This window comes from Chiloscyllium plagiosum, unplaced genomic scaffold (genome assembly GCF_037043375.1).
Source record: "Chiloscyllium plagiosum isolate Xiang-an unplaced genomic scaffold, Cpla_swu_hap1 HiC_scaffold_44, whole genome shotgun sequence".
In the NCBI taxonomy this organism is placed as follows: Eukaryota; Metazoa; Chordata; class Chondrichthyes; order Orectolobiformes; family Hemiscylliidae; genus Chiloscyllium; species Chiloscyllium plagiosum.
Window position 1 is genome coordinate 10,537,964 of NW_028270182.1, and position 27,136 is coordinate 10,565,099.

At 47.3% G+C, this 27,136-nt stretch overlaps 2 protein-coding genes across 5 annotated transcripts; one reads left to right on the forward strand and one right to left on the reverse strand.

The window, feature by feature from the left end:
• Window positions 1–966: 966 nt before the first annotated feature.
• LOC122544338 (uncharacterized) lies at window positions 967–15,713 on the forward strand. 4 transcript variants are annotated; one of them, XM_043683529.2, is made up of 8 exons: window positions 967–1,028; window positions 3,119–3,322; window positions 4,113–4,296; window positions 6,226–6,338; window positions 7,291–7,412; window positions 8,574–8,793; window positions 10,008–10,102; window positions 13,556–15,713. In XM_043683529.2, exons 2-8 carry the CDS (start codon window positions 3,184–3,186, stop codon window positions 14,189–14,191), a joined length of 1,509 nt encoding a protein of 502 aa, XP_043539464.2. In that variant the 5' UTR covers window positions 967–1,028; window positions 3,119–3,183; the 3' UTR covers window positions 14,192–15,713. The 4 variants fall into 4 exon arrangements, with proteins under 4 accessions (XP_043539464.2, XP_043539463.2, XP_087838916.1 ...); XM_043683528.2 differs by lacking the exon at window positions 967–1,028 and adding an exon at window positions 1,130–1,226; XM_087982790.1 differs by lacking the exon at window positions 967–1,028 and adding an exon at window positions 1,649–2,581.
• Window positions 15,181–27,136, reverse strand: ufsp1 (UFM1-specific peptidase 1). The gene is made up of 2 exons (XM_043683532.2): window positions 27,101–27,136; window positions 15,181–18,806 (listed from the first exon to the last, which is right to left on the reverse strand). The coding sequence occupies exon 2, from the start codon at window positions 18,781–18,783 to the stop codon at window positions 18,133–18,135; it is 651 nt and encodes a 216-aa protein (XP_043539467.1). The 5' UTR covers window positions 18,784–18,806; window positions 27,101–27,136; the 3' UTR covers window positions 15,181–18,132.

Genomic DNA, 27,136 nt, shown 5'->3' on the forward strand with positions numbered 1-27,136 from the left:
CTTTGCTAATTAATAGCACACAGGGCCATGAGAATAGGGAAAACCTCCTTCCCCTCAGCAGAGGGGTCACTGGCAGAGATTTAAAGTAATAAAAATCAAAGTGCAAGAAAAACTCAGCAGGTCTGGTAGCATCTAAAAACAGAAAGAAACAGAATTAATATTTTGAGTCCAATATCTACCAAAATACAGTCAGAACGGACACAAACCCTAACCCTGTTTCTCTCTCTACAGACACTACCAGATCTGCTGAATTTCTCCAGAAATGTCTTTTATTTAAAATATCCAGCATCCAACTTATTTAACTTTTACAGACTTGAAGAAGTTGGTTTAGAGGGAAGTTGAGAATAGTTTTACAGCTAGGGGATGTGGAAAATCCCATTGTAAAGGACAGAAAAGGCAGAAATCCTCAATACATTTAAATATGCACTCGAAGTCCTAACAATCTATAGGACCATGAGCTGAAAAGTGAAATTAGGGCTGGATAATGCTTTTTCTGGTGGACATGGTCTCAATGGACTGTAATGGTTTGGGGTCTGGTGGAATTCCCCTCCCACCTTAAGAACACTTTAATAACCTATACAATCACAAAATTTTACACTACAGGAAGCAGCTTTTTATCCAACTGGGTCAGCAGGGAAAAAAAAGGTAAAAGTCACTATAGCCCCTGTCTACTTTAGAGAGAGAGACAACTGGTGGTGTTTTAACCAGGTCTCAGGCGAGGGAGATGTTGAGAAGGACTTGACTCTATTCTGTCCGAGATGAATCAACTCTGTACAGGGTAATCCCATTAGTGCCAATCCTGCATTTTTATGCCCTGAAGTGCCTAAAAGTAATCCTGTACTCTGTATGGAACAAGCTTGATGGGCTGAATGGACTCTTCTGGTAAAGTTTAGGTTGCGTTTAAGGGCATATGTATTCGTGTGCTTTCTTACAGAAGGAAGGCGCTTAACAGGCATCCAAAATGTTGTCTGTCCCAGAGGGTCTGAAGGGGCTGAACCCATCAAGATGCCCCAAAGACCTATCCTCAGGTGATTATTATTAATACGTTGGGAGGGAGGGAGAGAGTGCATTGCCCATCGGGGTCACGGGGTTCCTGACGGAAATAAAAATGTAAGGGCTTCAAAATCTGGGGACTAGTGTGTGTTTGTTGCGCTCCCCCGAGGGACTGGGACAAGTTTGCAAAAGGGGCACTTCGTTGCGAACTCGAGAGCCGCGGTAGAGCAAGGGTAAGAGTCAGCCTTCCCCCCACCCCGCCGGGAGCTAGCCAGTGAGAAGAAGACCCGGAGAATTTGAGGGGGGGGGGGGAGGTGAAAGAGGAGTGTTTAAAACGAGCGCACGTCCGTGTACGAAAGACGCCAACCAGTTTGTTTTCCTACCGAGTCCGGCAGGTTGCGACATCTTGCCTTCTCCCTACGCGGTCCGCCGACTTCACCCGACACGGTCCGCATTCGGACCCCCAGGGGCCGTGCGCCTGCGCGTTGCCCCTCCGCCATCCCCGCGCGGGAGGATTCCAACAGCTGCGCGAGAGCCGGCGGTTGGCGCGGGGGGGGGGGGGGGGGGGGGGAGAGGCCAACGGTCGTTTACCGCCTTCCCGCCCCTCCGTCTCTTCAGTGTGCGCAACGTTGCGCACATTCCGGCGGCCGCCCGTTTCAGGCCCGGCGCTGGAATCAGGCCCCTCCTCCTCCTCCTCCCACCAACATCGCCAGGCGGTGACAGGCTTCATTTCTTTACCCCCCCCAAATATCACAACACCAACTTCATCCACTTTTTTTTTCGGGTGGGGGCCGCTTTTAGCACAAAACGGGCGCGGCGTTCGCCCGTATCGGGCCACCTCCACTCACTTTCAGGCCCCCCTCCCCTTGCAGCCAATCCGACCTCCCTCCCTCCCAATTCACACCCTTTCTCGCCTGTTTCAGGCCAACTGCTCGGCCCTTTGCAGCCAATCCAATCTCCTCCCTGCTCACCTATAGCAGCTTCCCCCACCCTTTCTCAGGCCAAACTACTCGCCCGTATCAAGCACCCAAACCCTGCACCCCCAACGCACACATTGTCACCCACACCCTTTCTGGCCTGTTGCTTGCCCATTTTCAGCCAATCCAACCTTTCCACTCCTCACCCATAGCTGCTTTTCCACCCCTCCCTGTCCACACCCTTTCTGGCCTGTTTCAGGCCGGATGCTCACACATAACAGACTTACCCCTACCCACACAGAGACACACATTGTCATCCGCAGCCTTTCTCGCCTGTATTAATCGCTTCCCTGCCACCTTCCTCATCCATATAATTCCTGACCCATTATCAGGCCTCTTCCTTGCCTATTTCAGGCCACAACTCCTTGTCCATATCAGCCCTGCCTTCTCCACAAAGCTCACCTTTTGCCAGTATCAGGCCTGCCCCATCTATTTTCAGGCTGTCCTCATCCCACATGACAGCTACCCCCCTCGCCAATTTTCAGACTGGCCATCTCATCCCTTTTTTGCTATATCAAGCTCAGTCCCTCACTGCAGGGATTGTGTTTACCTCCATCTTCAGCCATTTGTTTTTCTTCTTTGAGGAAAAACAGGGAGGAACTAAGTCTCCAGTGAGTTTGAGCAACATCATTCTGTGCCCTTGGCAACCCCTTTGCTTTCCCAACTACTGACACTGCTGGTGGGCATGACCTGTGTAGATATTCCTCATGTTTAAATGTCTTTGTGACAACCATTGGACCATAAGAGATACCCCAGTCAAACCTGATCCCATTCTTGTATAACATCCATCCTCAGTCTTCCAATGGTGGGGGTAAGAATTACCCCATTTTTACAGCCACTGTAGCTGGTGTCTATTAGATCAACAGTGGATGCCACCCTTGTGGGAGCTTCTGTCAAACACAGACTGGGAACTGAACTTTGTCCGTGTGCCTCTATAACACACTGAGTGGGTGCACTGTCATCTGAGCTGTTCTACATGACTTTTATATTAAACCACACTTGCCTTTTTTAAAAAAAACTTCCTTCAGAGTTGATTGAAAGCCAGTTTCAGTCCAGCTGGTACTACCTGCAGATCATTGTACCATGTGCTACTTGGCAAACATGTTTAGGATGTGGGTGGAGATTGGTAACTTGCCATTGTCCTTTAGACTCCCAGTGCTGGTACCTCCTCTCATGATGCAACTCCTGGTTTTGCTGACATTTTGACCAAGAGATGGACGACACCGATAATGCCGTTGTCGAGGCCGATATTAGAGTTTCGGACTGTGTCGTGGCCAACTACCCCACTCCAAGCAAAGACAGTCATAGCCCACCCAAGACAGGAGCAAGCCTCAATTCTGCACGCACTGGAGGCAAGTAATTCCAATTTTTTGTGATCACCGATGGCTGTGGCGAGAACAGCAAACTGGAGCTCGACAGCTGGAAAAATAAAATCACTTTTTTATTCCCCCCCCCCCCCCAGCATGTTCTTTTCTTTTTTAGCTTCCTGGAGTGTTTGTCCTCTCCTTAATGGCAGTGGCTCATGTCGTTTCCATGGGCACCAGCAATTTGGCCGTTCTTCAAGAATGAGCATAAAAGAATGTGTTGCTAGCCTATTCAACTATAGCGGGCATCACATCTGATCCTACCTTTTACCTGCTGTTCCCTGCAGGGGCACTAAATAGCAATTTGGAGTGGGGATCCTTTCTGAATTGCTTGGGCATTGACTGAATTGTAGAACTGATTACCTGATGGTAAGTGGCTCAACGCAGCCACCAAGTTCATATAGTTTGCTGTGAAAAAAAAATGTACCTTTACCCTTGGAATTGTCATGTAAGCATATGAACAACTTTGAATCTGTTTTATTACAGCCACCTTTAAAGGAGAGATTATTCACTTCAATATTTCCACCATGTAGGTGCTATGAACCAATAATTGGGGAAAATTAGTCAGTGGTACTGTACATACTGATCTTAATACCTATGCTATCACCAGGTGGGAACTTCACCATTTCCAAAATTAGTGAAGAAACAAGATCTTCCCTTAGTTTCTAGCTGAATCCCATCTGCACCTACCTTTTACTGCATTTTTTAAAACTTTATGCCAACAGTTTTTAACACAAATTAACTTGGAATTGTAATTTTTTTATCCCTGTAACTGTAGAGGAGGAAGGACTATGGAGCCATGAACCAGCAATGGGCGAAGGAAGTGACCAACGTACAGGGAGCGAGGGGAATCAAAGCTGGGATTGCCCAGAATCCCCATCTTCTGATTCGGATGACTACATTTCTGACTTTGATAGTGTGCTGTCTGACGAGGAATTAACTGGAGAACATGACTATCTCAGGTACTCCCTGCAAGATATGTTACCTAAAGTGCTGCCGGCTTCCAAATGGTCCTAAATCCTTGTGTGTTCTCTTACTGTGGAGAGAAATGTTGAGTCAAGTATTGTTAACGAACTGGAGTTGTTAATGTTGCTAAACTAGTAATCCAGAGGCCCAGACAAAATGTAGTAAGAGTCTAGATTAGAGTGGTGCTGGAAAAGCACAGCAGGTCAGGCAGCATCCGAGGAGCAGGTAAACAACCTGCAGTGCTTTTCCAGCACCACTCTAATCTAGGCTCTGGTTTCCAGCATTTGCAGTCCTTGTTTTTACCAAAATGTAGTTAGTCATGGGACCCACTGCATTATTTAGTGGATTTAAATTCACTTAAGAAAGAACTGCTAGTCTCAACAATGGTGACTGTGAAAGTATCATCTGTACTCTTACTAAATCTATCTTGTTCACTAATGTCCTTTTAAGTGATGGTGTCACTAGACCAGTAATCCAAAACGCTATGTAAATGTTCTGGGGTCATGGATTTTGAATCCTACCATAGCAAATTCGAAATCAATAAATATTTAGAACGAAAAAAACTGGCCTATTGGCAAGAATGCAAATACATTAATTGTCACAAAATCCCATCTGGTTCACTAATGTCCTGTTTAAGGAAGGAAATTTGAGATCTTCACCTGGTCTGACCTCCATGTGACTCCAGACCCACAACAATGTAAATGACTCTTAGCTGACCTCTGAAATCCTCAAATATTGAAACAGTCCATGCAATGTATCTGGGAGGAAGGCTGTTTGGAGGGCCAGTGTGCACTAGATGGGCCAAATGCTCTGCTTCCATACTGTAGGGATTCTATGATTATGAACAGTGCCATAAGGTAAAGTTGCAAATTCACTGATCTACAAAGAATTGATTGTTGCATGAAAGTTTGAAAAGGTATTATAATACGGGTTCCATAGTTATGAGCTAAGCATGGAAGGAATGTCAACTTTGGTTCCAATCATTACCCCTGCTAGCACAAAGCACATTTTGGGTGAGCCCTCTATTAGCTTGCTAACTTCCAAATTTTCAGTTTAGCAGTGAAGAACTGGGAGAGGGGGTGGAAATACCCTGGAGGGTTGCAACACAGTTAGAATTGGTATTTTCAGGGGAGCAGGGACAAAAACCATTGTTTTCATCATGTATCACTATTTTATTATTAGCAATAAAAAGACCATTTGACACCTAAATGTACAAAGCTAATGGCTTCAGTGTAGATAACACCAAGCTTTGGATGGAGAATGAGCGGAGAGGCTTTGGACTTGGAGAGTGCAGTCCAGGTCTGATAAGAAAGTTTTGCATTACTCGTAAATGATAAATGGAAGTTTAATGCAGACAAGTTTGAAATAAAGCATAAGAAGCATCTGCACTCCATGAACAAAAAACAAAAATAATAGTTGCTGAAAATTTAATGTTTAGCAGATTGTACAGAACGTAAACAGTTGACTTGGTATCTGGACCATGCTGGTGTTTTTAGTTTGAAAGAGTCTGCTCCTTTTATATCGCACTATCAGTATACCCTTCTGTTCTTTTTTCCCTCCTGTTTATACAGTTTCCGCCTAAAATGCTGTACACCTGAACCATTCCCTATAGTAGAGTGCCACTTTGTCACCATTCCCTGGGTAAAGGAACAGAAGCATAAAAAGATCAAAATGCTAGAAGAGTTACTCCAGTTGGGTCAGTTATTTAACTGTGAAGACCAATGACTGGAACCAGTCTAGCAATGAAACTAAAAGGACTGAATGGGTATTGTTACCTAGTGCCTCACAGTGGAAGGGACTGATGAACAAAGCAAATGGGCCATGGATTCAGTTGCCAGATCGACGAAGGATAAGTTTGTGTTTTGGAGGGATGAAACGAAATCTCTGAGCCTGTGACTAATCATTGGGCTTTTTTTTTACTGTAGGTCCCTGTTGCGAATCATTGGGGAACCTCCCCCATTTCCGTATTACAGTGAGTTTGAGAAGGCTATGAATAGTCCTGGAATAAAGAGTTCTTTCTCATCCCTGCATGCTGGAGGTAAGAGAATTGATGAAATTACAGGGAGGTAACAGTGTTTTCTCTAATTGTGTGTTGGTTATTGCATCAGGAAATCGCTTTAATTTTAACACGTTTATATCTTTTTCAAGCAAGGCACTTAGAAACATTAATGCAATCAGGCAGAGTGAACTTTTGTCTTTTTTTTGAAAGACTTGACATTGTGGATGCTGAAAGGATACTTGCCCTTGTGGGAGAGATTTAGGACTAGGGGATACAATTTCAAAATCAGGAGTCTTCCATTTGAATCAAAGATGAAGAGGATTTCTTTCTGTCTTTAGAATACCCCCCCCCCCCCCCCCCCCAGTCAGCCGTGGTAACAGGATCATTGAATATTTTAAAAGCAGAAGTTGATTGATACTCCTGTTAATCAACAATTTATAGTTATTGTGGAAATGTGAAGTTGAGGTCAGTCAGATAAGCCATGATCTTATTGAATGGGGGAGTGGGCTCAAGGGGCCTGAGGGCAGCATGATGACTCAATGGTCCACACTGTTGCTTCACAGCCCCAGGGACATTAGTTTAATTCAAGCCTTAGGTGACTGTGTGTGGAGTTTGCACATTCTAGTGCTCTGGTTTCCTCCCACAGCTCGTGCAGGTTTGATGGATTGGCCATTCTAGATTGCCCATAGCATCAAAGGATATGCAAGCTAGCTGGGTTAATCTTGGGAAATACATGGTTACAGGAATAGGGTAGGGGGTGTATCTAGGTGGGATGCTCCTGAGGATCGGTGTGAACTCTATGGACTAAATGGCCTGCTTCCGCACTGTAGGAATTCTATGATTCTATGAATAGCCTCCTCCAGTGCTGTGACCTGCATGTTTTTATCAACTATTGACATCTGACTGATTTGATGTGTATGCCCAATATTTTATCATTCTATACTTTAAAGGCTGTACGGAACTCTGGAATTAATGCTTCCTTTCAACCTAGGAGGAGAGACAGTCCACAATCAGCTTGCTGCATTGTCATCGGACAGAGATAAATCTTCTTCATTTAACAATGTGGAAGATGCAAGCACATCCAGTTCAAGGAATGCTTCCCAGTGCAGAGAGGTCTGAACTTTACTTTTACGGTATCACTCTCTCCACCTGTCAACCCCCACCCCCACCGCTTCACGGGCCCACGCGTGCACTTGTTCCAACTTGGAACCACCGGTTTTCAGGCCTACACAAATACCACTTTGTAATTGATTTGCCCCTCCCTCCCTTCCTTTCTAGGGAAGCTGCCTGCTTCACAGCAACTCTCCCTAAAGAATAGGAACTGATAGAAAATCTTAGACAAGGAAATGTGTTCTGTGGCAGTCTGTCCCCTAAAAAATTCAGACTGTGATACCAGAATGTACCTGCCATAGATCTCATCATTAGTTACTTGTGAGTATGTGGACTCAGTGGGGAATGCAATCATTTATATTTCCATGGCAGGCACTTGAAATGCCATCTCATCCTTTTGATGGAATGCTAATCGACTTGCAGTATGTTCCCAGTATTTAGTTTTGGTGTGCTGTTTGCTTGGCTAAACAGGGTGTTAAGAGTCAGGAGTCGGTTACAATAACAGGGGCCATGAGCCAGGGAGAGAGAGAGCCTCCTGTTGGTTTGGGTGCATCAGAGTTGCAGATAGGCACAACCGTTAATTGTCAGTTTTGGGATATCTTCTCCCCTTTGTGACTGCACTGCCACCAGTGGGTTAGGCTATTGATGGGAGACTTAAAGTAACCAATGAACCTGCCCAAAGACAAAGTTATAGCGCAATGCCATTATGCGTGCTGAACTGTCCAATGTTGTCCTGTGTGGTTATGCAAAACCACCGGGATCATGCAGGTTGTCTGTTCTCAGCTCCATTGGGGAGAGTGGAAAGGCCCTTCAGGGATAAAGTTGAATTATTCTGTGGGGCCCTGAGAGGAGCAAGAATGCAGTACCTGAGGCCCATAAGATTAGTTGGGTGACTGCAGCTCATAGCACCCTCATCCAACATCCAATTCCTTTGAATAATCAGGTGGGACATCCACACATAATACTGACCATTTTGACCAACTTTCAAACTGAATTTATACCACCCTTACACCTTGTATTGGGTCATGGCAGCATTGAACAGATTCTGAATTTCAGAAAGCAAGATCTTTTCTGGGCCCTGAGCCATTAGTTAATCTCATGGTTCAATTTGAAATCAACACACAGCTGTTTGAGTACTCACAGGTGTCTCTTCTCTTTGTTCAGGTGACACATTCAGGTGTTGTTGCTCCATTCTCCAACAGGACTCTATCACACCCATCTTTTCACTCCTTTTATGCTGCTGTTTCATCTCAGCAGTCACAGAGTGTCTTTGCTGAACTTGATGACTGCAGATTTAAGAACAAAGATTCCACTGATTCCCACTCTAGGCCTGACCACACAGTGAAATCTGAAGCCAGCATCCTCCGTTCCCAAGAAATTCACAGTAAGTAATGAGCTCTGTTGGATTCCAGTCCAAAACAGTAATACAGGCATTACATATATTTAAAATCCCAGTACAAGGCATGGCTAAGCAACATTCTGTCATGCAATCCGAGATCTCTCTTGTCTAACTTTTTGCTTTACGTCTTTCTTCATCATTTGAATGTCAAAAGGCAGAAAAAGCATTTGTATGGAAGCTTTCACTTCCACAGGGCAAACCCAAAGTTCTTCAAAATCAACAAATTACTTTTCAAGTGGTGTAGTTTCAACTTATTGTTTCACAAGGCATGGAGTCATTGGCAAGGCCAGGATTTATATCCCAGTCCTCACTGCCCTTGAACTTACTGGCTTCTTCATCCATTTCAAAGGCCAATAAAAAGTCAACCCATTTGTAATCTGGAGTCAAATGTCGGCCAGACCAGGTTAGAATAGATTTCCTTCCACAGGGCACAAGTGAAACTGATGGGTTTTTGTAACAATTAATTATTGTTGTCATAGTTGCCATCAGTGAGAGTATTTTCAATTCCATATTTTGTTAACTGCATTTAAGTTTCACCAGCAGTAGCCTAGGCTTCTGATCCAGTGACCCTGTCAATATATCAGAATCTCCCCACTGTAGTTAGTGCTCTTGAGATTGTGGCAAGCAAACTGACATAGTGAGCTACTGTGAACAATAATTATTCTGTTTGGGTACTGGTGGTTCATGCCAATTCTGCGAATTTTGTCCCAAAACACACAACTTTGTTTCAAAATCTCACTACATCAGCTGGGGATTTCAAATTCAGTTAATTAAATTTGTACTTTAAAAAGATGAGCTCAGTAGAGGCAACGAAGGTGGCATTTTACAACAATCCAATAGTTTCACAATGTCTTTCGAGGAAGGAAAACTGCTATCGTTACCCGGTCAGGTCTACATGTGACTCCAGACCTATAACAGTTGACCCTTGGCTTCCCTCTCACACCATGTAGTAAATTCGATTTAAGAATGTGGTTCACCACCACTTCCACAGGGCACTTTGGGATGGACAATAAATGTTGGCACAGAAGATTTTATTTTAAAAACCGGTTTCATTTTTCTTGATTCTCATCTTTATCTTAGAACTTTTGCGAGGTGATATTACATGGAAGGTGTTATCTAAATGCCAATTATTGGTGAGACTTAAATAAAAGGAAACATCTAGTGCACTGTTTCATCAACGTTCTGCTATTGTATTTCAGTGCCGGCCATCCATCAATGTGAGTTTTTCTATACTGACCCAATGCTGCCATCTGGTTATCGGGTTTACAACCGTCTTTCACTTCCCACACGCCAGGTAATGTTGGAACACTTGGAACATGTAGGCTGTTTAGATGCAGCATTTTTGCAATGGGTTTCCACTTGAACTTCAGTATATCCCCAATATTCATGTAAAGCACCTTGGGCATTTTACTACATTAAAGGCGCTATATAAATGCAAGTTGTTGGTGTCTTGAATGCTCCAGGGTAACGCTACTTGAGATAAAAATAATGTGCTGAAGAAACTCTGCGCATCAGGGGAGAGAAACAAATAATGTTTCCAAGTCCAATCTGGTGGACACCGAAGGTTACCTCCAATTACAACGGGATCTTAACCAGATGGGCCAATGGGCTGAGGAATGGCAGATGGAGCTTAATTTAGATCAGTGTGAGGTGCTGCATTTTGGGAAAGCAAATCTTAGCAGGACTTGTACACTTAATGGTATGGTCCTAGGGAGTGTTGATGAACAAGAGACCTTTGAGTGCAGATTCATATCTCCTAGAAAGTAGATAGGATAGTGAAGAAGGTGTTTGGTGTGCATTCCTTGTCAGAGTATTGAGCACAGGAGTTGGGAGGTCATGTTGCAGCTGAACAGGACATTGGTTAGGCCACTTTTGGAATATTGTGTGCAATTCTGGTCTCCTTCCTATTGGAAGGATGTTATGAAACTTGAAAGGGTTTAGAAAAGATTTATAAAGATGTTACCAGGATTGGAGGATTTGAGCTATAGGGAGAGGTTGAACAGGCTGGGGCTGTTTCCTCTGGAGCGTCAGAGGCTGAGGGGTGACCTTAGAGGTTTATAAAATTATGAAGGGCATGGATAGGATAAATAGACATGGTCTTTTCCCTGGGGTGGGAGTGTCCAGAACAAGAGGGCATAGGTTTAGGGTGAGAGGGGAGAGATATAAAAGGGACCTAAGGAGCAACTTTTTCACGCAGAGGGTGGTACATGTATGGAATGAGCTGCCAGAGGAAGTGGTGGAGGCTAGTACAATTGCAACATTTAAAAGGCATTTGGATGGGTATATGAATAGGAAGGGTTTGGAGGGATATGGGCTGGGTGCTGGCAGGTGGGACTAGGTTAGGTTGGGATATCTGGTCGACATGGATGAGTTGGACAAAGGGTCTGTTTCTGTGCTGTACATCTCTGACTCTTCAGAACTCTGCAGTTCCAAAGGAGTCATACTGGATTTGAAAAATAAACTGTTCTACTGTCCAAAAACACTGCCAGACCTGCTGAGTCTCTTCAGCACATGATTTCATTTCAGATCTTAAGCTTCTGCAACTTTTTGACTTTTTAAAATTTAATGGTATTTGGGATTGACTTTGTGTTTTGGCTAGGTGGTAGCCACCTCGTAGTGAAGTCTATAGCTCATTTGTCTCCTTTACATTAGTAATGTGGCCAATAATTTAGAAAAGAGACTGACCACAAAGTGTCTAAAACATACACTTGTGATTGGCCCTATTTTAATATGAAAATTGGGATCCTACAATGTAAATAGGACACTAGATGCCATTTAAAGTAGGAACTAATTTGACTGAATTTCCACAGGGAAATGGAAGATATTCTCAAATCCGAGATCAACAAAAATAATCTGGGCGTTCAGGGACCTGCCATGTGTTGCTGGCCTTGCTAGGAATCACTTCAGCCTGACTTCCAATGTTCACCCTGGCAGACTCCACCAAGACACTGTAAACGGCAGTTCTGGTTAATGTATGTGAGGGAACCTCAACAATCTGTCCAAGTCAATGTCGACTTCCTTTTGCCCACATTAAAAGATACCACTACAGTGTTATACCTCTTAAACTGCTGGATGGAAATGAAGAAGCAAAAATATGGTTTTCAAAAGATACTTGTTTAGTTTGAATTTAGAAAGTAAAATTTGTGCATTTCTTTGTATTACTGGAATCATCTCCCTGATCAAATAGGCAGAATTCCACTTTTGGGATAAGAGAATTGTTTCAGCAATTTAATAGTGGGATCCATGCAATTTTCTCCAAGATAAAAGTTGATCATGATGTTTAAATATGTATGTAAGTTAACTCACTAAGCTTGAAGGTTTGTTTTCAGACATTTAGTCACCGTACCAGGTAACATCATCACTGAGAGTCTCTGGTGAACTGCTGGTGGGTATATATTTATAGATCTTGGTTTCTTAAGGTGGGTGATGTCAGTTCAGTTTACTTAGTGTGGAAACAGGCCCTTAGGCCCAACAAGTCCACACTGACCCTCCAAAGAGCAACCCACCCAGACCCATTCCCCTGCATTTACCCCTTAACACTACGGGCAATTTAGCACATTTTTGGACTGGGGGAGGAAACCGGAGCACCTGGAGGAAACCCACGCAGACACTGGGAGAATGTGCAAACTCCACACAGACAGTAGCCTGAGGCAGGAATTGAACCCGGGTCTCGGGCACTGTGAGGCAGCAGTGCTAACCACTGTGCCACCATGCTGCCCTGGTTCTGGTTCTTTTTTTCTCAAGGGAAGGGAAATAGGGTCTAAATTGATGTGTTTATTGATCAAGTTCTGATTAGAATGCCATGCCTCTAAGAATTCTCGTGCATGTCTTTGTTTAAATATCTTAAGGTTACTTTATTGCCTTGGTGTGGCTCCACTATTTGTTTTTCTCTTGCATTTTCATAATGTAGAAGTTACTGTATGATAATCTCTCAACCCAGGGAAAGACCATTCAGGCCATTATACTTGGATCAACTCTTTTTCAAAAAGCTCCCTGCAGCACTTTCAATTTCCTTTCCACAGCTGCTATTAAATCCTTCATGACCATCAGGCAGCATGTTCCAGATCATGTAAAATGAAAATTCTGTACCTTTTGCTTTATTTTTGGTCAGTATCTTAAATCCGAATCCTCTGGAGACTGACCCTCTCTACCAGTGGAAAGTTTTTTTTTTCCCCTATACATTCTGCCAAAACCCTCCACAATTTTTAGCATTTCTATTATATCTTCCCTTTAATATTCTGCGTAAACAAAGAAGTTAACTTACCTGAAAGATACCTCCAGTTGCAGATGTCTGTTCAATTAATTGAATTGTTACGCAGGAGATGTTACATGAGTTTCCTGTCTCCCACCCTAGTTACCAATTCTCCTTCTGATTAAGGGCTCTGCCAAGTCTGGACCTTTGGCTTTGAGATATAATTTTAAAACAAAGTGCTTGGGGGAAACCCAAACCCATCTTCATCCATTTGTCCTTAGCAAGAACTATGAATGATTTGTTTCCTCTTGTGACTGGAGTTGATAAAGAATTAGAGCTGAAAATGTGTTGCTGGAAAAGCGCAGCAGGTCAGGAATCCTGAGGAAGGGCTCATGCCCGAAACATCGATTCCCCTGCTCCTTGGATGCTGCCTGACCTGCTGCGCTTTTCCAGCAACACATTTTCAGCTCTGATTTCCAGCATCTGCAATCCTCACTTTCTCCTTGATAAAGAATTAACCATGACTTAATTGTTAAAATCCAATTGATTCTGCAGGTGCTTCAAGGTTTACGGCTCAACACTCCTTCACCCATCATGTCTGCAAGTGTGGCTCCAAGTGTCCAGAGAGACAGTCACACTCCAGTCAGTCATGCTTCTCACTCTCTGAATAGATGCCAGGAGCAGAGCCGCCCTGTATCTACAGCAGAACGTGATGCCATCAGCACCTTGCTGGACCTTAGACAGTGTGGTCACATTGACAGCACAAGGACAGAAACCATGCAATGCACACTGAAGAGCAAATGTGTTCACCAGTCAAAGGATCACCAGGATATTGGAACAAACGGTGTTCAGTTACCAGCCAACCCAGGAGACTCTAATATAAAGGATTGTGATGTCCCCAAACAAAAGAACCCCCAGTTTAACAGCTGGAGCAAGACTTCAATGGAATCTTCTCCAACCACAGAGCTTTATAAAATCAAACATGTAGCCGAGTCTAAATGGGAACTCAAATATGCTGATTCCACTAAAGCATCCACAAAATCTGAAGGTAGACCATCAAGCACTTCCTCAGAGACCAAGATTAAAACTGAAAAGTTGCTGTGTAGCGGGAGAGAATCTGTAGACTTTGTGGGCATTGTGCCAGACGTATCTCAGGAAAATGAAGTCAGCAGTTGTGACTTTCCTACTTAGCACAGCCAAGTCAAACAATTTGAAGATATTTTAAAAGAAATTGGGCCACAGATAGATAAATGTAAGTTATCAAGCCCAAGTAGGACAGCAATGGCAGATAGAGGAAAAAGGTCTTCAGCCAAAGATTTTACCCCATGTTGACAATATTTTAATTCAACTGTAGAAACTCAACATGGTAAAGTTCATTCTGCCCAGCTTGTCGAGTTATCCCTCATAGCTCCCATGTGGGTATTAGTGAGAGCCGGGGAAGATGGAACAGCTATATTCAGAACTAATCTGTGACACAGCTGAGACATAAAGGTGATTAAAATTTGAGGTCTTTCAGAAAGATACAGAAAGTGGCAGCTGGTGAATGATAATTGCACTGAAATGAATTCTATTGGTTTAATGACTGAGAATTCAATATTCAAGAAAGCAAATGGATCAGTAAGTAAAAATTAGAAATTATTTATGGTATTGAGAGTTCTGTTTGAGATTATGTCCCTGAGGAATGTGAAGCAGTGGGCTATTGGTTTTGAATTACCTTTTCTTGAGTTAGTTAGACTCCTTGAACGGGCTGCATCAGAAATAGTGAGGCAAATGTTCAGCCTCTCAATCTGTTTGGGTGAACAATAATGCAAAAGTTGAGCAACAGAGCTACAATAACAATGTGAGAAAACTTCAAAGCTTCACCGATGGAACAGGTGATATCTAGGGAAGTCTTGAATCCATGTTCGTGAGCTACATTGGATTGCAAGCCAAGATTTTAACATGTTGAAAAGTTCAGGAGGACTTCAAAAATCATTTTTGAACTGATGGCTTTTGTAAACTGGCAAGCTTATTCAAAGTTAATCTTTGGATGGAGGAAGTGGTTGAAATAAAAAGTACCAATATTTGGTGCAGTGTAATGTCAGACTAATAGGAGAAACATCCCTGTTGTCCAGATCACTAAACAGCAGTTTTTATGCAAAACTGGACAAAAGAATGGAAATCATTTCCCAAAATATTAATTGTTCTGCAAGATCTCATTTTAATAAAAATGGAATTTCACATCTTTTAGCCACGATAAACCAACAGCACTATTGATGCGATTTAATTAAGTACACAGGAACTTTATCCATATATATAACAACATTTACAACACAGAGCTTCTAACGTTGGTGTCGGGATCCCAAGCAAGGATACAAGCTAAAGATTTGGAATATTGAGATCCAAAGCAAAATGGTGTGGAGTTTAGACCAACTTACAACAGCTCCTGCTCTTACAGGATCTCATTCGGTTCTTACTGAGGGATTGCAACAATTTTCAATTAAAATTGAATCATAGTTGATGGGGATGAGGTTTGTTAGCATGACGTTACATCTTTAATCACACAAGTCTGCAATTTTGCATTACAATCTCAGGATTATGCAGGTTGTGTGTTTAAAATTTTGCTTTGTTTCTCAATGTTGGGCAGTAAGGCCACAGTCGAATGATAATAGTGAGATTTTATGTGTGACAATATTTCACTCGATTTATAAAACAGTAATTTTTTTGGTGTAAATGTTTGCATCTTTATTTTAAGTGTGTACAATTCAGAGGATTCATGAGGAAACAATGCTAACCCAATTGCACCCAGCGGCAAGTGTGAAGAATAGATGATTCCAACCGCTCACCCTTCCCATTTATCCAGGCTGAGGGTCCAGCACAGATACAGACTATTTATACAACTCCTCCACCACCACCAAACCATGGCTGGAGTTTTCAGTGCTGGTGTGAGACCTCAGTTTGGGCTTTCCAGCTCAGAGGCAGGAATATGACCAATTGTGTAATCCTTGGTATTGTACGGCAGATAGGGTAAAACTAAACACGAATGTGTTATTTTAATTTTACCCATTGAATGCAAGTAAAATCTCATATGGCTATGCAGAGCCCTTTGCACATTTAGGAGTAACAAGTTTGCAAGTTGAAACCAATCAGTTTGACAATGATCAGTATCTACAAATAAACATGTTTAAACTAATTGACAATGTAATTTTATTTTGTTCCTCTGATCCTTGGAGCTGTGCTGACTCATGTTATAGTCACATAGATCCAGGAAACATTTCAGAATCTCAAACAGCCACTTGCAGTCCTGGCAAATGAGTGTTGTTAGGAACTGACTAAAGTATCAAGCACGGTTAAGCCTGATCCTATCCCAGAAGTGCAAGTTACAACCAACCAAATGTATAATTTTGTCTCAAGTTCAAACCAGAACCACTGAATCCCAATTCAGCAACAGATGTGTTTGCACACAATAGCAACTCAGGTTAGCAGTTGCTAAGGCTAAGAGATACCAGGTAGAAGATGACAGAGATGTGATTCAACAATCCAGCAATATATGATAATGAAAAAGAGTTTCTGCATAGTCAGAGTGAGTAGTTAGGACCAAATTTTTAAAAACCTCCTCAAAGGTATTAATTTCTAGGCTATTACCTCAGCCACGTACAGATTGTCAATTGAGTAAATCAAAGGGATGAATGCGTGGCTCCAAGATTGTTGTGGGAGAAATAGGCTCCGGTTCATAGGGAACTGACACCAGTTCAGGGGAGAATGGGATCGATACTGTTAGGACACCTCTTATACGTGAACCATGCTGATTCTAGCGGGCTGCATAACTTGACAAGTGGATGGGAACTTTAAACTAATAGTGGCAAGGGAATAAATTCGGGAGGATGAGGTAAATTAAAGAATAGAGTCAAGGCAAAAGAGAAAAGTAATAATAGGGGAAATATAAACAGACCATGACAGGAAGGGACAGACTACAATTCCAACAGAAATAAATTAAAGGGAAATAAAATAATATGATTGCATACAGTATTTGAAACAAGATAAATATAAATATGATCTGGTAACATTACATAGACATGGCTGCAGATTGAGATGGATTAGGTGCATAATATTGAAGGTACACATTGAAAGCAGGACAGCAAACTAGGAAATGTAAAGTGTTATTTATTGATGGTATCATCACAATAGAGATGGATGACCTAAATTCAGGAAACCAAGGTGTGGAGACAATTTGGCTAGGAATATGAAATGATAAAAGGCAAGAAATCACATGTGGAAGTGGCAGAAAGTGCCTTTAACAGTAATCACAAAATAGTTTAAAGCATAAAAGATGAAGTAATGGAACGTGTCGAAAAGCTACATGGAAGATTTTGATCTACATACAGACTGGAAAAATCAGATTGATAAATATAGCATAGGTGAGTTCAGAGAATGTTTTCAGAATAGTTTCTTAGAAAAGAATATTCAGGATCTAATCCCTGTGAGCAGGCTACACTAGATATGGTATTGTGTAGTGAGATAGGATTAATTCATGACCTCACTGAAAAAAACCCAGGTAGCAACTATTATAATATGATTGAATTTTAGATTGTTTAAAGGAGAAGGAATGAGTCATTCTAGATGTGGTACTTTAAGGGGATATATCAGAATACACATAATGGATACAGGTACATCATAACAAGAAAGGGTATGATGGTGATCGTTGAAAAAAACCATCTGTTTCACTAATGTCCTTGAGGGAATGTGATCCACCATCCTCACCCTGTCTGACCTACATATGACTCCAGATTGTCAGCAATATCATTGACTGAACTGCCAACTGATGGTCTGGCAGGCCACTCAGATCAAGGGGAATTAAGGACAGGTAACAAATGCTGGCCCTTGCAAAGAACAATAAGACATTCCTTTGATGTTACCCCACATTCACCCTTTCAGTCAGAAAGGCCTGCTCCTCGAATACCCCACCCCTTCATCTCATAGGACACAGAACCATGTTACATTAACCTTGGACAGGGAGCATGTTTTACTGAGAATTGTTTACTTGAAGCTTCAATTCAGCCAATTATCATGGCTGTTTAATAAATAGATCACAACACAGCAGACGGACATGACACTTGTGAACAGTAACAGTGTGCGGCAGTGAAGTTACTAGGTTACACACCTTTACACTGAGGGAGGCAGAAATTATAGAACGAATTCTGGTCAAACAAGTCCAGCTTCTTCCAAGCAACCCAGCCTTTCCTTTGGGCATATTCCTTGTCCAGGGTCTTCCCAGAATAATGGGGATCCAGGACGAGGAAGTAGTGGTTCTCTGTGCCTGTGCACATGCCCAGAATCCCCTTTGAAGCATTGTCATTGTCACCGCCCATCATGACAGGGGACCCCAGTGTGTCAAAGTGCAGGTAGAGCTCGTCGACTTTCTGCAAGAGCTCGCCCCCTCGCCGCACATGAATCAATTTGCATGGGATGTCATAGAACTTGTCGATGCACAGCGCGATCTCGAAGGAGCCAATCCAGGTCTTGGAACCAATGAAGTTCGGGGGCTTATCCTCCATCTCCACCAGTGCCTCCTGCACTTCCTTCAAGGTAGGCACCTGGTGGTTCTTTATGTTCGTCTGCTGCAGAATAACCCAGGAGGAGAGAGTCTGCATCGTCCGGTAACCGCAGCCCCAGCCACAGTCGTCTGTCCCATCACAGCCGTAATGATAGTAGAGGTAATCACCACGGACCAGAGAGAGCCGCTGGATTTCGGAGTGTGGCTCAGGGAGAGGGAGGCCAGAGTGAACGTTCTTCACCAACTCCATGTTCAATCCTTGTGCAGTTCAACCTTGAAAGCAGAAAACTGCATATTATTTATAAATAATCTCTCAAATCCTGCAATTAGGCACGTCAAAAGTATTAAATTGGCTCCTGGTAATTAACAGTTTGCAAAACGAAACAACAATTTGCAGAGACTTCCAATTCATAGGAAGCCCTCAAACCCATGTAAATAATTCAAGGAAGGGACTGGGTATAGGGGATGGAAGGCATTAATGTACAGTATGTATAGCGCTGTGGCAATTCAAGCCTGACTTTCTGCAGCCATCAGCTATACAGTTGCTCAGAGGGTCTGCACTTGCTGGTCAGCGCACAGACGCAGTGACTTCTGATTCCTGAAGCTGTTGCCACAAGCACAGACCTTGGAGGTCTGCGCAGCAGCAAGAACAATGAGAGAGAACGTAAACCGTTCATGTGTCTGGCAGCAATGCAGATAGAAAAGCAACATCTTGAAGGTCAGAGGGAAACAGCACTAGCTTGAGGGGCTGACCCTAGCTATATCCGGGTTCCTCCCACAGCCCAAAGAGGTTTAGCAGGCTGGGACTGTTTTCCCTGGAGCGTCGGAGGCTGAGGGGTGACCTTATAGAGGTTTACAAAATTATGAGGGGCATGGTTAGGGAAAATAAGCAAAGTCTTTTCCCTGGGGTCAGGGCGTCCAGAACTAGAGGGCACAGGTTTAGGACTCTATAACTTTATATGCAGGTTAAGTGGACAGGCTATGCTAATTTGTCCCATGTCTAGGGACATGCAGGCCGGGAGTTTAGCCATAGGAAATACACGGTTACTGGGACAGGATCGTGGGTGGGTTGGTATGGACTTCCACACTGTCGAGATTCTATGACGGGGGAGGATAATACAGGACTGGCATTTGCACATTGTGCCAATGCCAGTTCCTTGAAAAAGTTGACCAATTAGCCACTGGCTCATTCTAATATTTCTCTCAATTTATCCAATGTCTTCACTTGACAATTAACAAGTGCATCGTGAATCCACCTCCACCTCCAATTCAGATAGTGTATTCCAGATCACAACCAGATACATATCATTCCCAGCTCATGTCAACTCGCTCTCTGGCTGACCACCAAATTAACTTCAATTCTTCTGAAGATCAGTGAACTACGATGGGGAAAGGAATCCTCCAAGTCAATGACCCTCCTGCTGGCAACAGGCAACAGTTACAGGTTCTCCCTGTTTACTAATCCATAACTGCAAATTCAACAACTGGGAGAAATTCCTGATGAAGGGCTTAAGCCCGACACATCAACTCTCCTGCTGTTCAGATGCTGCCTGACCTGCTGTGCCTTTCCAGCACATTTTTCGACTCTGCAAATTCAACAGCCAGGCAAAGACATAAAACATCAAAAGGCAGATGCACACGATTATGCAGCACTTCCAAGGAAAAGTGAGTGAGAACCAAGGGAATAGGAACTGAAAATTTTATCATTCCTTTGTCCACACTCTTGATTGTGCACTCCCATCACCAAACAAACAGCTCATACTATACGTTTACTCATGAATTGGATGCCGGTGGAAGTAGTTGGTCAGGTTTACCTCATCCCGAGCCATGCAGCCTCATTTCCTCTGGTCCTTGGCAAGAGGCGATTAATGGACCATTAAAAAAGGGAGAGTGAACAAACACTAACCAATTAAGAACTTACAGCCACACTTCTGCAGCTGAGTAAATGATATACAATGTGGTCAGTGTTTACCATTCTGGCATCCAATGGGATATGAGAGCAGTTACATAAGTAAATCAACGAAGCTAATTAGGGATCGCGGTTTGACTTAATTTCCTTTATAACTAGGAAAGGAATGATGAGCAACAGACCCCAATGCTGGACATGAGATGCTCAACATATATGCCTGTTTTGTGCACTTACAGGTAAAACAAAGGCAAAAGCAGAAGCAGGAGCTTTTTATAAAAAAGAGTTTATTGGAAGCTTGATTGTTTTCAGGTACTGGGCAGTGCTAAGTAAATTAATGTGAAACACTTTGCAAATTATCAATTCAGTCCAGCACGCCTGATAAGACTATGGTCGACTGCACACACACACCATGGGTGCTGGGGATAAAATAAGCACTACCGCACTTAGGTGGTAGTGTGGGGGTTAAAGGGGGAAAAAAAAGGAAAAAAAAATAATCAAAAAAAAGAAAAAAAAACTATGGTCGATCTGGTTGTGAGCTCCTCTCTATTTTCCTGCCTGTTCCCATTACCCTTTGATTCCTTTGTTAGTCAAGAAGCTATGTAGCTCTGCCTGAAAAATGTTCAATAACACAGCCCCTACCACTCTCTGGGGAAGAAAGTTCCACAGACACAACCCTCAAATAGATTCTCATCATTTCCACAATAAATGGGAGGCCACTTATTTAGAAACAGTGCCCCATAATTCTAGAATCCCCACACGAAGGGGAACATCCTCAGTATTTATCCTGTCATGTCCCCTTGAATTTTACATTTTAGTAATACCACCTCTCATTTCTTCTAAACTCTAGTGCAGAGTCAAGAGTGTGGTGCTGGAAAAACATAACACATCAGACAGTATCCAAGGAGCAGAAGAATCAACGTTTTGGGCATAAGCCCTTCATCAGGAACCTTCCTGATGTGCTGTGCTTTTCCAGCACCACACTCTTGACTCTGATCTCCAGCATCTACAGTCCTCACTTTGTCCTAGTTCCTTTCTAATGCACACAGACCCAAATTCTTCAACTTTTCTTAAGTCCCTCAGTCCCAGTTATCAGTCAAGTAGACCTTCTCTGAACTGGTTACAGTGCAATTGTGTCTTTTCTTATACAAGGAGACAACATCTAGAATATTTTGGATAAGATTTCACCAATGCTCTGTACAACTGCAACAAAATATTCTTTTTAAAAAAATACATGGAACCATTACAGCCTGGAAAGAGGCCATTCAGTCTGTCAAGCCTGCACCAACCCTCTGAACTGCATCCCACCCAGACCCACCCCCACCCTCTAACCCATAACCTACATTTGTCATGACCAATCCACCTGTCCTGCAATATCCCTGGACATTGCAGCAATTTAACATGGCCAAACCACCTAACCTGCACATCTTTAGACTGTGGGAGGAAACCGGAACACCTAACGGAAACCCATGCAGATACGGGGAGACAGTGCAAACAGTCACTCGAGGGTGGAATCAAACCTGGGTCCCTGGCGCTGTCAGGCAGCAGTTCTAATCACCACACCACCCTCTTTACAATGAGGAAAATCATTCTGGTCAGTGGTGTTACAGGGCTTTCCATTAATGTTGCCATAAGCCACAGAATTGGTGTGGCACACTCCTAGGCAAACCAGCAACTTCTTTTGGAAAATACCACCTAACATGACATTTTAGAGAAACAAAAGTAGTCAGCTCTCCAATCCTCAAGAGGTCATGTCTGCAATTTGCTTTAAATATACTCTGTTAAGGACAGAATAAATTGATGGCTTACTCAAGCCCAAGGCTTGGAAAAGACAGAATTTAGAAATACAACTCTGGGTGAACAGTTGACACGCAGTTTATAAATGCAATTTTGTTCATGCATACCGCCATCATTATAACACAAGCAACAAGACCAGATATTAATGAATAATAGCATAATCCTTGTAAAAAAAAAACCTTCCACTAATCAGATATTCCACTGTGCAGACAGAACAGGTACCAACACCTGGATCTGTCACACAGTGTTGATATAGGTGCAGCTACACAGCAGCCAGTACTTGTCAAGGACACCGGCTGAAGTACAGATCAAGGCTGAGTTTCTTGGCTCAGTAAATGGATCAATCATGGTGCGACTGGCCTTCCAAGGAGCGAAACACAAAACAACAGCTATTTCGAGCGAAGTTAAAGTTTCAAGTATCACTGTTTTCAAACAAGAACTGTTAATCAGAGGGTTGCACTGAGGGTTTCTGAGATTGATTCCTGGGAAGAGGATGCTGTCTTTTAAGAAGAGATAGGCAGGCACTCGAGTTGAAGGACAATCTCACTAAAAATACAAATATTTGGAGGCTTGAGAGTGTAGACACGGCCTTGCAAAGAGACTATTCCCTCCCCAGTCCATCTCCCCAATTGCAATATCTCAATCTAGGTGATCACAGCCTCAGACCATTTATTTCTTGAGTTCAGGAGAAATTTCTTCACTTGGAGAGGATCTTGAATCTTTGTCTAACCTTTGAGTAGAGAATTGCAATCAGTTTTTTAGTGTATTCAAGATTGAGCTCCACCTCATCTCTAATTCTTCTTCAAAAACACAACGTTTACACCTAATTTCAGCGTTTAACTGAAACAAGTCTCCAGAAAGTTACAATCTCACTTTATTTTGAAAAGTTGACACAAACATGAACAAGTGAATATTAAACTCAGATGGACTAGCTTGCCTGGTCTGAAAGGACGTCTCCTGAGGAGAGAGAACTACAGATACGAAAATTTTAAGTCAGATAACATGCCTGGCACCTTATTAACATTTTGGAATAATTGCTCGTGAGAGAATGAAGATGGCTAACAGACTGATGAGGGAGGGGAGCTGTTTGTTTTGGAGGGTGATCGTCAATAGCCCAGGTCTGTCCCCCTCCCATTTCTGGAGACATTGAACAAATTTAAAGGTATAACAACAGAAGAAGTGGAACTGCTGCTGTCAATTGAGTTTGAGAGCTTTCCCCCTCCCCTCCCTAGTTATGTCGCTCCCCGAGCTTAGAGCTTTCAATGTGCCGAACACACAACCACACATCGCCAGCTCAGAGTCCCCTGTCCCCAGCTCGGAGCTCCCCCCTCCCCCCACCTCAGGCTGTCCCCAGCTCGGAGCTCCCTCTCCCCTCTCCCCCCCCCCCCTCAGGCTGTCCCCATCTCGGAGCTCCACCCTCAGGCTGTCCCCATCTCGGAGCTCCACCCCCCCCCTCAGGCTGTCCCCAGCTCGGAGCTCCCCTCCCCCCCCTCAGGCTGTCCCCAGCTCGGAGCTCCCCTCCCCCCCCTGAGGCTGTCCCCAGCTCGGAGCTTCCCCCCGCCCCCTGAGGCTGTCCCCAGCTCGGAGCTTCCCCCCACCCCCCCCCAGGCTGTCCCCAGCTCGGAGCTCCCCCCCCCAGGCTGTCCCCAGCTCGGAGCTCCCCCCCCCCCCCCCCCCAGGCTGTCCCCAGCTCGGAGCTCCCCCCAGGCTGTCCCCAGCTCGGAGCTCCCCCCCCCCCCCCCCCCCAGGCTGTCCCCAGCTCGGAGCTCCCCCCCCCCCCAGGCTGTCCCCAGCTCGGAGCTCCCCCCCCCCCCAGGCTGTCCCCAGCTCGGAGCTCCCCCCCCCCCAGGCTGTCCCCAGCTCGGAGCTCCCCCCCAGGCTGTCCCCAGCTCGGAGCTCCCCCCCCCAGGCTGTCCCCAGCTCGGAGCTCCCCCCCCCCCAGGCTGTCCCCAGCTCGGAGCTCCCCTCCCCCCCCTGAGGCTGTCCCCAGCTCGGAGCTTCCCCCCGCCCCCTGAGGCTGTCCCCAGCTCGGAGCTCCCCCCCCCCCCCCCCCAGGCTGTCCCCAGCTCGGAGCTCCCCCCCCCCAGGCTGTCCCCAGCTCGGAGCTCCCCCCCAGGCTGTCCCCAGCTCGGAGCTCCCCCCCAGGCTGTCCCCAGCTCGGAGCTCCCCCCCCCCCAGGCTGTCCCCAGCTCGGAGCTCCCCCCCCCCCCCCCCCCCAGGCTGTCCCCAGCTCGGAGCTCCCCCCCCCCCCCAGGCTGTCCCCAGCTCGGAGCTTCCCCCCCCCCCCCCCCAGGCTGTCCCCAGCTCGGAGCTCCCCCCCCCCAGGCTGTCCCCAGCTCGGAGCTCCCCCCCAGGCTGTCCCCAGCTCGGAGCTCCCCCCCCCCCCCCAGGCTGTCCCCAGCTCGGAGCTCCCCCCCAGGCTGTCCCCAGCTCGGAGCTCCCCCCCAGGCTGTCCCCAGCTCGGAGCTCCCCCCCCCCCAGGCTGTCCCCAGCTCGGAGCTTCCCCCCCCCCCCCCCCAGGCTGTCCCCAGCTCGGAGCTCCCCCCCCCCCCCAGGCTGTCCCCAGCTCGGAGCTCCCCCCCAGGCTGTCCCCAGCTCGGAGCTCCCCCCCCCCCCCCAGGCTGTCCCCAGCTCGGAGCTCCCCCCCAGGCTGTCCCCAGCTCGGAGCTCCCCCCCCCCCCCCCCCCCCAGGCTGTCCCCAGCTCGGAGCTCCCCCCCCCCCCCCCCCCAGGCTGTCCCCAGCTCGGAGCTCCCCCCCCCCAGGCTGTCCCCAGCTCGGAGCTCCCCCCCCCCCCCCCCCCCAGGCTGTCCCCAGCTCGGAGCTCCCCCCCCTCCCAGGCTGTCCCCAGCTCGGAGCTCCCCCCCCCCCAGGCTGTCCCCAGCTCGGAGCTCCCCCCCCCCCCCCAGGCTGTCCCCAGCTCGGAGCTCCCCCCCCCCCCCAGGCTGTCCCCAGCTCGGAGCTCCCCCCCCCCCCCCCAGGCTGTCCCCAGCTCGGAGCTCCCCCCCCCCCCCCCCAGGCTGTCCCCAGCTCGGAGCTCCCCCCCCCTCAGGCTGTCCCCAGCTCGGAGCTCCCCCCCCCCCCCCCCCAGGCTGTCCCCAGCTCGGAGCTCCCCCCCAGGCTGTCCCCAGCTCGGAGCTCCCCCCCAGGCTGTCCCCAGCTCGGAGCTCCCCCCCCCCCCCCCCCAGGCTGTCCCCAGCTCGGAGCTCCCCCCCCCCCAGGCTGTCCCCAGCTCGGAGCTCCCCCCCCCCCCAGGCTGTCCCCAGCTCGGAGCTCCCCCCCCCCCCCCCCCCCAGGCTGTCCCCAGCTCGGAGCTCCCCCCCCCCCCCCCCCAGGCTGTCCCCAGCTCGGAGCTTCCCCCCCCCCCCCCCCCCCAGGCTGTCCCCAGCTCGGAGCTCCCCCCCAGGCTGTCCCCAGCTCGGAGCTCCCCCCCCCCCCCCCCCAGGCTGTCCCCAGCTCGGAGCTCCCCCCCCCCCCCCCCCCCCCCCAGGCTGTCCCCAGCTCGGAGCTCCCCCCTCCCAGGCTGTCCCCAGCTCGGAGCTCCCCCCCCCCCCCGCCCAGGCTGTCCCCAGCTCGGAGCTCCCCCCCCCCCCAGGCTGTCCCCAGCTCGGAGCTCCCCCCCCCCCCCCCAGGCTGTCCCCAGCTCGGAGCTCCCCCCCCCCCCCCCCAGGCTGTCCCCAGCTCGGAGCTCCCCCCCCCTCAGGCTGTCCCCAGCTCGGAGCTCCCCTCCCCCCTCAGGCTGTCCCCAGCTCCCCCCTCAGGCTGTCCCCAGCTCGGAGCTCCCCTCCCCCCCCTGAGGCTGTCCCCAGCTCGGAGCTCCCCCCCCCCCCCCTCAGGCTGTCCCCAGCTCGGAGCTCCCCTCCCCCCCCCCTCAGGCTGTCCCCAGCTCCCCCCTCAGGCTGTCCCCAGCTCCCCCCTCAGGCTGTCCCCAGCTCGGAGCTCCCCCCTCCCCCCCCTCAGGCTGTCCCCAGCTCGGAGCTCCCCTCCCCCCTCAGGCTGTCCCCAGCTCCCCCCTCAGACTGTCCCCAGCTCGGAGCTCCCCCCCTCAGACTGTCCCCAGCTCGGAGCTCCCCCCCTCAGACTGTCCCCAGCTCGGAGCTCCCCCCCTCAGACTGTCCCCAGCTCGGAGCTCCCCCCCTCAGACTGTCCCCAGCTCGGAGCTCCCCCCCTCAGACTGTCCCCAGCTCGGAGCTCCCCCCCTCAGACTGTCCCCAGCTCGGAGCTCCCCCCCTCAGACTGTCCCCAGCTCGGAGCTCCCCCCCTCAGACTGTCCCCAGCTCGGAGCTCCCCCCCTCAGACTGTCCCCAGCTCGGAGCTCCCCCCCTCAGACTGTCCCCAGCTCGGAGCTCCCCCCCTCAGACTGTCCCCAGCTCGGAGCTCCCCCCCTCAGACTGTCCCCAGCTCGGAGCTCCCCCCCTCAGACTGTCCCCAGCTCGGAGCTCCCCCCCTCAGACTGTCCCCAGCTCGGAGCTCCCCCCCTCAGACTGTCCCCAGCTCGGAGCTCCCCCCCTCAGACTGTCCCCAGCTCGGAGCTCCCCCCCTCAGACTGTCCCCAGCTCGGAGCTCCCCCCCTCAGACTGTCCCCAGCTCGGAGCTCCCCCCCTCAGACTGTCCCCAGCTCGGAGCTCCCCCCCTCAGACTGTCCCCAGCTCGGAGCTCCCCTCCTCAGACTGTCCCCAGCTCGGAGCTCCCCTCCTCAGACTGTCCCCAGCTCGGAGCTCCCCTCCTCAGACTGTCCCCAGCTCGGAGCTCCCCTCCTCAGACTGTCCCCAGCTCGGAGCTCCCCTTCCCCTCAGGCTGTCCCCAGCTCGGAACCCCCTCTCTTCTTTCCCTTCCCCCCCCCAGAGATGACCCCAGCTCCTTTACCTCGCATTTCCATTCTCCTGCCGCCGCCGGTGCCGC